The sequence below is a fragment of the Hippichthys cyanospilos genome, chromosome 7, assembly GCF_059441005.1.
Source record: "Hippichthys cyanospilos isolate Australia breed blue-spotted pipefish chromosome 7, RoL_Hcya_1.0, whole genome shotgun sequence".
NCBI lineage: Eukaryota > Metazoa > Chordata > Actinopteri > Syngnathiformes > Syngnathidae > Hippichthys > Hippichthys cyanospilos.
In genome coordinates, this window is record NC_142375.1 from 10070051 (window position 1) to 10079448 (window position 9398).

The following is a 9398-nucleotide window of genomic DNA, read 5'->3' on the forward strand; positions in this document are numbered from 1 at the left end:
ACTGCAGGGTTCAATGAGACTCGTTGATGATGCAGACACATTGCGCGACGGGGGCTCTCAAAAGTTTTGGGTCATCCCAACAAAACTGAACAACCACAATGCTCATACCGAATTTCCATGGGAATCATTTGTGAACCTAAATATTTCCACCTGTTCCAACTCATTTAACCTGCGAAAAGAAAAAGAATCTATACACAGTCAGTAATGCAAAGGTTTTGATTTATTTGCTTTTTAGCAAGTCTCCCCGCGTCAGCTGTGCAACTCCTTAGTGCAGGAATGTTAGGCTTGGTATTAGAGATGTTTGTTTTTTTTTTCCAGAGGAAATGCTTATTAGTAGTCAAGGATTACGTTAAGTCAAAACAACAACATTGTTGAAATGTCTTTGAGCATATATTGAGCTCTAGACTAATAACACTTTATCTATGACTGTAATCAATTCATTAATTAACTGTGGTTTTGTTAGTCTGACACACCTACTTGTAGTAGACTCATCAAGAATAGTTTAGAGCGTTAATTGGCTTGGTAACTGAAAATATAGCAATAGACTTGTTATTCTCAGTTGGAACAGATTTTTATGCAAATTTCCTTGTGTAAAGAGCAATGCTGTAATGGCGTCAGCTGAGTGAACTGGAAGAAATAGATGGAAGTCACGCTGGTCGAGTTTACGTCTGTGGTGTACTCAGATGTCACTGCAAGGGATTCGTGACAGAGCATGTCATGCCGCTTTTTGCTGTACCTCAATGAAAAGGAAGGAAAAAATGAGGACAAATACAGGCGCGTGGCATGCTCATTGTCACAAATGTCGAGATGGGCTTACTTTTTGAAAACAGATTGTGTTCCATTTTGCAGCCATATGACTGCTCGAAAATTAGGAACATTAAAAATGTGTATGGATTTTGCAAAATTGTTCCTTCTAAATATTGCACATTCCATTATAAAACTTCAGACGACAGCAATGCAGACTAAAAAAAAGTTGTTGCTAGCTGCCAAACAAATCAAATCATGTCTATTCTATCTCGTGCATTTTTACTTGTGATTTGACACATAAATGCATCCTGGAACCTAGTGGCGGTTTGTGCATTTCACACTTCAGTGATGTCCTACCTAGTCCGACATCACGGCTGGTGAAATCACATATACAGTACGCATTACTGGGCGTTGCGTCACCTTAATTGTGTACTACACAGGCTATTTTACAGGCTATTTAAACATCAACAAACCGGCATCAGCAATTAAAACTTATCGCTACACGTGATAGCCATTGATTGATTAATTATTCATCATTAATTAATGAGTGAAATAAAATGAGAACACATATATTAAAAATGAATAAATAAATCAAATGCTTGCACTCACCCAAAATGGCTCTCCCAAAACACTTATTTCAACACATCAAAAAGACTTGGTTGAGGTTTTCCTCTCCTTTAACCATTGTGGGTTAAAAAAGCGAGTAGATATATTTGATTTTTCTGCCGTGTAGCTTGGTTGCTCTGCGTAGCGCTGCCTCCCATCCAATCACAGGGCGCATGCAGGTCACGTTCAACGTGAGGCCTTCTAGCTGGCCTTACTGTCGCCAACCTATGATCTGATAGGCTACCGCAACTATCTTTTAACTAAATGTGCCTCGGGCAGATTTCATACAGCCCGGCGACAAAGATGACCTAAATAAAAGGAAAAAAAAGGAAAAATATATTTAAAAAGAAATTGACCTTTATTATAATAGTTAGATTGTGTTAGGCCAGCAGAGAAGCCCTTGCTAGCCCTGAGAGCCCACCACTGCTGGAAACACTTGAAATGGTCTTTGTCTTTGGCTAAATCACATTCTCCCACAAGGTGGTGTAAATCTCTTACGCAACTATACATTATTGGCTTCCATAAAGTGGTGGTTATTCAATCCTTAGTGACTAGGGATTGATTAGGGCATATTCAATGCACCATTAAAAATTACATGGCGATGAGTCCAGGATGTCAGGTCCGGAAGTCAGGTGGGTTCAGCTTCAGCTTCTGACTAAGATATGCATGGTATAAAAGGGATGAATCAACAATGGGTTGAAGTAATCTAAAAGAAGAATAAGATGACTGAAGAACCCAATGAAAGACCAGCTGACCAAACCGGCCTGAAACCAACAGTGTTTTTCCAGGGCCATGTGTTAACAATTTTAACAGCAATCATACTACACTAAAATGAGCTGCATTAACACTGTACACAGTATACACACACCCACACACGGATGCAAACACACACAGGCAAACACACACACACACACACACACACACACACACACACCAAAGTTGGTTTTTCCATCATAGTGGGGATATCCTGTTGAAAATATGAATTTCTTAGACCCTAACCATCGCAACAGATTGTCTAACCCTAACCGTTACCTCAAACAAAACCCAATTCAAACTTTACTCTAAAAGCAAGTCTTGACTCCCTAAAAGATCTGAACTTGTGGGGTCCAACAAAATGGTCTCCAAAAACAAAAAACCCAGGATTTGATACCCACTAGTTGGCAAAAAACAAATGTGCACGCACACAGTTTCATTACCAGCAGTAACATTATGCTCCACTTTCACAATATGGTGAATATTTCTCCCCAGAAAGTGTCCTGACTCACCGACTTGGCTAAACCCGCTGCCTTTCTTGTGTTCAACACATGTGGCAAGACTTTATTTCAGAACAATTCACTCAAGAGGACGTAAATGATTACACCCACCCGAGTGTGAGATACAAGTAACAAGAAAAGAAAATCTGGCTAAGGGTTTGCAGCCAAGAGGGATTGTCAAGAGCAAGCAAGTTTGATTTATTAGAGTGAGGAAACATTGTGTATTGTCATGAGGGCTTGCACCATATCTGGGTCCAGACTGCAACCCTTCAGTTATCCAGCACCCGGATCTGGACAAACTGGCTACCTTCCATCTGGGTCAAGTCGCAATGAAAGGATCCTTCACAAGAATTAAAGACACACCAGAGAGCTCACATCCTCTCAGAATAGAATAATCCATCAAATCCAAAACACTGATTCTATAAAGACAAAGACATTACATTTAACGGGTAAATATCTGTGAAGCTAAATTCAAAATTGGTAAAAGCTGGTGTGGAAATGAGCCAATCTGAGGCACAGACCTTGCATCTTTTACCAATTTTCGCAAGATGACTCCAGCCACTGCACTCTCCCATAAATGGCAAAATGTTAACCTGTTTTTCGACTGGTTGGGCCTGGTTGTGGTTAACTAACTGCGGCCATCTTTGTTTACTTGCCAACAGACTGCACAGGATCAATCGGGGCAAAAAGGGCCCAGATAATGAGCAGACATACCAAGGGCAAGATGAAAAAGACTCGGCTGGTTGTGAGTCACAATGGAGGAATAGAGAATGAGTCGTCTATGTATGTGTGTGATTTGTGTCCGATGCAAAACATACACGTAGCACTGATGCATGCTGTTTGCATGAGCAAAGAGGAATTCCTTTGCTGGCGCTGCCAACTGATGGTGGCCAAATGTGATCTTTCAGCTAGTGGATCAGCGGAATTGACAGACGGGAGGGCCGACGCTCAAGAAAACCTGGTGGAAAAGGAGATACCGAGACTAGTAGATTAAGAGACACTCACCTAGGAAAGCGCAATGAACACTTGCAAATGAAAGAATTTTCTTCTGCTAATAATACCATAGGACATATTTTAATTGATATTGACTGGAACTGATGGTCAATGGTCAAGGCTCAGGTAAAGGATCAAGCGTACGTCATTTGTCCAAACTCAGAAAAGAGGTGAGCCGTGACTGGGCGTGACCTGAGCCCTGAGGACAGCCTCTATGGCTTTGCCCAGTCATGACTGACAAGCCAGTCTCCTGCCGATCAATAAGACACTACCTGACAACTCAAAACAGCAAGCAGATGAAATAACTTGGGGAATCACGTTTAAAAGAGGTGCTGAAGCCCTTCAGCTTGGCCTTGGAAAGCTCCACTGGGATTTCACAACATGGACAGGGTTGTGGCATTATTTACAAAGATAACTATTTCATTAAAAAAAAAAAAAAAGATAATTTAATAGGGGCTACAATGAAAATGCTTCCTGGGAGACTCAAACTAACCACTGAGGCAGACTACCAAACATCTTAATACCTCAATTAAAACTACAGTACAATATAATTTGAATATATACATTTTACATATCCTATGGCGTCCTTGTATGTACAGTAGGTACTGTACTGTATGTTTAAAAGAGGACACGTAACAGTGCTCAGCCACCATTATCAAATCATAAAATAGCTGTTGAATTTGATGGGGGGGAGAGAAACCACGATCGACACTTTTTTGGATGCATATAACACGGACAAGTGAAATACTGTAACAGCACAAGGTCATGGATTTCACCATTAAATGATACTTGAGGACTTGAAAGGTTTGCATAGTATGAAACCTTTAATTAGCACAATAACAGTATCCTTGCCTGGATTTAGTGCTTCGTGAATGAAACTCCAGGGAGAAATGCAGTCGGTAAGCAAGGGAGTCCTTGGAAATGAACTCGTTCAACTCGCACAGCTACAAGGAAATGACAAGAAGCTGCAACAACTGTACCATCAAGTGGCCAAACATAGTCATCGCTACTGCAGGCGCTCTTGCGTCAACTCAGCGATCGTAAACATAAAAAAAAACAGGTGATCGAAACAAAACAAGGTTTGATCTTCAAAACATCTGATTTATTGGGGTTATGAAACTGAAAAAGCAGTTCAAGGCCAATTAATTGTATTGTGTATGCGACGTGTGTGGGTAAAATTGCTGATTCAATACTCCAAATAATCTTCTGACGAACGCTAAATCGTCAATGACCAATGGCAACAATTAGTAATAAAAATTAAAAACCTAAATTTTTCAACAAAATAAAAAAAAAAACCTAGAACACCAAGGTTACAAAACATGCAAAACATACAAAATTGGAATGTACAAACATGAACTAAAAGCCACCGTAAAAAATATTCCCTCCATATGTTTGCGATATTGAATTACCTTGAGGCTCACTTTTTTCTAAAACAGATGTATGTAATAAGGACAGCAAAAATGATTATATTCAACAAATATTCTACAAATGAAGCTTAATCTTCCTAAATGCCATTCATAGCTAACGCAGTTGATTGTAATAAATCTCAGTGGTACCAAGAATTTGAACCTATGCATCAGCATCTGCAAATTGTTCAGGCTCGGTAGCGATGCTGGAGTAGGACAACTTAAGTGGGGGCGGGTGATGTAAGGCTGGACTGTAACCTGCTGTATAAGCCACGCCATTCCATTGTTCCAGTGTTAAATCATGAAAGGCCATCGCTGACACAGCGTTCGCACCTAGAGAGAAGACAAAATATTTTCTAAGAAGTCATTTAGGTCTGGGTGGCAAAGTCCCTGTGTGGTTAGCAAGTCCAGCTCAATTCACATCGGCATTGTCTAGTAATAGCTGTGACGCAAGTGCAAACCTTTACAAACCACGACTATTGCGTGACAAGGAAACTTAAATGGGGTACAGTACTATTAACTCTGCCAAGAACAAAGTGACATTATTGGCTATTTGAGGAACTTCTGAAACCAAAGCAACTGCACTTCTTTGACTTTGTTTATGTTAGTTAATATTACAGAGGAAGACAACGCACAAATAACAAAATAGTCGTTAATAAAATGAATTAACTTTTTTTTTTTTTACCATCATTTGCTAAGTTGAAGTTGACTTCACACTCTTTTTCCCAGTCTTCCTCTTCTGGTGGCAGCAAAGTTGACCTCTTGGGACACACAGGTTCAGCGCGTCTATGAAGGTCAACTGATTACTACTGAGTAATTTACTGCAGACATCACTGACATAGTGAGGAAATTAACTGACTAAAATGTGTATGTGCAACAGAAGAGATTTTTGTCACTATATTACCTGTTTTTGATTTTTACCCGTAGTGGAGGAACTTTTTCAGAATTAGGTTGTGCTTGTGGCATGGAAGATCTGTAGGATCAAGTTAACCAAGGTTAAAATAAATAAACAAACTTAGCTTGGTAGTGTTTATGAAACTGCGTTCTAAGTTAGTTACTTTTGATATACAATAGCGGCCAAACATGATGAAACACCTGACCTTGCATTTTCTTTATTTTCATGACTATTTACATTTTAGATTGTCACTGAGGCATCGAAACTATGAATGACCACATTTTATATTCTAGTTCCTTCAAAATAACCACCCTTTGCTTCTAGAAGTAGTCACCTGAAATATTGGTCAGTTCCCAACATGCGTGTTGATGTGTGTTTTGTTATAAGCTTGTTTGTATTATTAGGATAATTGAGTAATTGAAGGGAAGACTGGTAGGTTTAGCTTTTGGTTTAAGATTTTGTTATCTTTTTGGGGCATGGACACATTTTGGGTGACGCAATTGATGAGGGGCCGAAGATGAGAGTTTAGGTACATTTACAAAAATTGATGGGCTGAGGATGACGGAAGGGGGTCTACGTACCAATGTGACTGTAAAAGGTAGACCAGCAAAAAAAAATGTAAGTTGCCCAACTCTGGTTTGAATCCCTATTATTGCAGGAACCAATCTGCTAACAAAAGAAATACGAGTGGTCATCGTTACATGAAGAAAGTGAATGAGAGGGTGTCCAAACATTTGCCGTGAACTGTACGCGTTGTTTATTTACTATATGTTGATTTTCTCACACATTCGCTGAGTGTCTAGTTATTTTACTATAGAGACTTGTTTATTTTAGGTTAGTCTAATTATGAGAGGTCTTAAGTGGATCGATTAGGGTACAATGTCAATAAGAACAGAGGCCACTATTGTAGGAAGTATGATAAAAACCATTTAGAATGTTTTTGCAAGTCTTTAACTTATTTGCATATTTCTGGTTGTAGAAGGTAAAGTCAGGTTATAATGCTGATTGGCGTAACATTGTATGCATTCAGTATACAGTACAGAGTTGCAAAACCAATCATGCAATCATGCGTCTTACTTAAAAACATTTGCTCCTCCAGCTCAGTTTATTAAAAATACAGAGCCAAAATCAGGGGTGTTCCATTTTCAGCATGTGAAGAGAATGACCGAGTACAAATGATCTATTTCATTGATTTTAAAATATACTTTGAATTCTTTATATGTACAATATATATTGGTAATTTGCATATTGTAACTGCATGAAGCCATATAGATACTGTATATGAGCACTGAGGCATGTAACAGGTGTATGACTGGTTGTCTTGTATGACAACCAAGTGTCAAATGTCTCAACGAACGATGGGAGGATGTCTTTTTTTTCCCACCTCATTTACTGCTGTTGACATGCAGCTATTGTATGCAAAAAAAGTGGGAGGGCTGGCAATTAACGCTATGAGAGTAAAAGACTACTACTATCTCAAGCAACAGGTAGCTCACTCACAATCTACTTAGTGGCACCATGTATACAGTACATGTTTTTCCCAACCATATAAGGTGTGATGGATTCACAGTGTCATATGAACGAATGACCAAAAAAGACATTGTGTGTCCTCTTGACAATGACATCCAACACACCAGCGTCGCAAAAAATACAACCCACCCACCCACCCACCCCCAACCAGCGTTGGCCTTATTTGAGAAGGACTAATGTAAAAGAGTGGGGTGGATGGATGGAGCATCTAAGTGTAAATTACTTGACAAAAGAGATCATTTGCATTGATTTGCCGCTGTGGCCATTACAAGACCGCTTGGTTTGAAATCACAGCATTCTTAAAAAAAAAAAAAAAAAAGATACATTGTTCAGCCTTACCGCCATCTTTTCTTTTCCACCTTAGTCCACACAGGTGGGTCATGTTTGGTCGCTGCTTGGTCAGAGGCAGACAACACGTGGGCCTTACTGGCTGTCTTGTTTACCATGATTCCACCTGATGCTGAAAATGTGCTTCTTGGTTTCCTATTAGTCCTTATAGGTGCTGCATTGATAGCCTTGTCCTTAGCATGGTTCAAATATCCATTTACCACCTGTGGAGGTTTGGAAACATTCTGCTTGCCTCTTTTTGTCCTTTTGTTGGATTTGGTGGTGGGAAATTGGTAGCCAGGCGAAACAGCTGATTCTTGTAGCAAACACTTCACTGATACATTTCGACCATTGGTGTTGCAGACGTTCTCATGAGCCTTTTTCTTTCCATCCACAAAATCTGTAGAATACTGAGACATCTTGAAACCTACATAAGGCAGCAAATAAATTTGTCAACCTGAGGCGAAAAACACACTTGAGCACAGGCCAGGAAAAAATAATTATATCATGGATAATTCTTTAAAATACAGTATACTACTGCCTGTGAGTAATTTTGATTACGAATGTTCACCTTAGATTCAAGATTATTCTTGTCCATTGAAATAAACTACTGCCTGTGCGGTAGATCGATAAAGAATGCTAACCTAAGATTCAAGACTATTCCAATTATAAGTCTCATTAGTAATCATTGTTTAAGACGTTAGAAAGATTGATTAGATATATTAAAAGGGGCTAAATGACCTTGTTGGCTTATTTAAAAAAAACAAAAAAACAATCACTGATAAAAAAGTAGAATGGAAACTCTCATCCCCGTTGACGTTGAATTAAAATTTAGGCTGGAAATGGGTGATTATCATCTGTTTTAACAATTTAACGAACACCGACCGGCTAGCTACCGACTGTCTGAGTCTACAAACACCAGCGCGCGCGCACACACACTTAAGAGTTAACAAACTTCACAAATGAACCTAATCGTTATTTTCAATATTTTTATTTGGTAAAGTATGCACCACTTTCCTTTTTTTGGAACAATAGCGAAAGGCGCCTGGCTGGAGGCTAAGCTAATTTTAGTTGTGTGACTTAACACGAAATAAAAATAAAAAAATTACCCACTTGGGAGGAAACGCTGGTACTGTTTAGACGCTTACGTAACTTTCATTTTAATGAGTGCATTTTGCCTCACCTGTGCTGTGGCCTGAGAAGCACAGCTTCGCGTTTAGTCTTTGGTCAAATACTTATCGATTCGTGAGTCTTCACCTGGAAGAGGAAGTGGGACACTAGTTGGCGCCAAAACTCTGTGACCAAGACGCCATATTTGTAGTTTCAGAGCGTCACGCGGTATTTTCTTGGAAAATAACTATTTAACTATAATTAAAATAATATTGCCTTTGTGGGGTCTTTTGCGGCTTCAATTCATTGTCTGATTACCTTTAAGGTATATAAGTTAAAATGCATAATGTATTCTTTGGTTGTACAGTAGCTTGACTATACGTTTTAAGCATTACAGAAGAAGAATGGAAATATATTATGGTTTACTAGCTCCATGTGCTCCTTTAATTCCAACTCTAGCATAGTACAAAAAGCCCAAGTGAAACCATGTCAAGATGTGCATAGGTTAAAAATGCTCATTATGCTCACCAA

General features: G+C 39.1%; 1 protein-coding gene across 2 annotated transcripts; it reads right to left on the reverse strand.

Moving 5' to 3' along the window:
- Positions 1-4488: 4488 nt before the first annotated feature.
- On the reverse strand, positions 4489-9146 carry LOC148420985 (uncharacterized). Of its 2 annotated transcripts, XM_088419657.1 has the most exons (5): positions 8941-9146; positions 7770-8184; positions 5910-5978; positions 5691-5791; positions 4489-5338 (listed from the first exon to the last, which is right to left on the reverse strand). In XM_088419657.1, the coding sequence occupies exons 2-5, from the start codon at positions 8174-8176 to the stop codon at positions 5169-5171; spliced, it is 747 nt and encodes a 248-aa protein (XP_088275783.1). In that variant the 5' UTR covers positions 8177-8184; positions 8941-9146; the 3' UTR covers positions 4489-5168. The 2 variants fall into 2 exon arrangements, with proteins under 2 accessions (XP_088275783.1, XP_088275784.1); XM_088419658.1 differs by lacking the exon at positions 5910-5978.
- Positions 9147-9398: the final 252 nt, after the last annotated feature.

Bases quoted from the DNA above. Each gene is read 5' to 3' on its own strand.
- LOC148420985 (XM_088419657.1), bottom strand. From the start codon at position 8,176: ATGTCTCAGTATTCTACAGATTTTGTGGATGGAAAGAAAAAGGCTCAT. The intron at 5,792-5,909 runs GTAATATAGTGA...TGACCTTCATAG, and splicing joins CGGGTAAAAATCAAAAACAG to ACGCGCTGAACCTGTGTGTC. The intron at 5,339-5,690 runs GTAAAAAAAAAA...TCTTCTCTCTAG, and splicing joins CTTCAACTTAGCAAATGATG to GTGCGAACGCTGTGTCAGCG.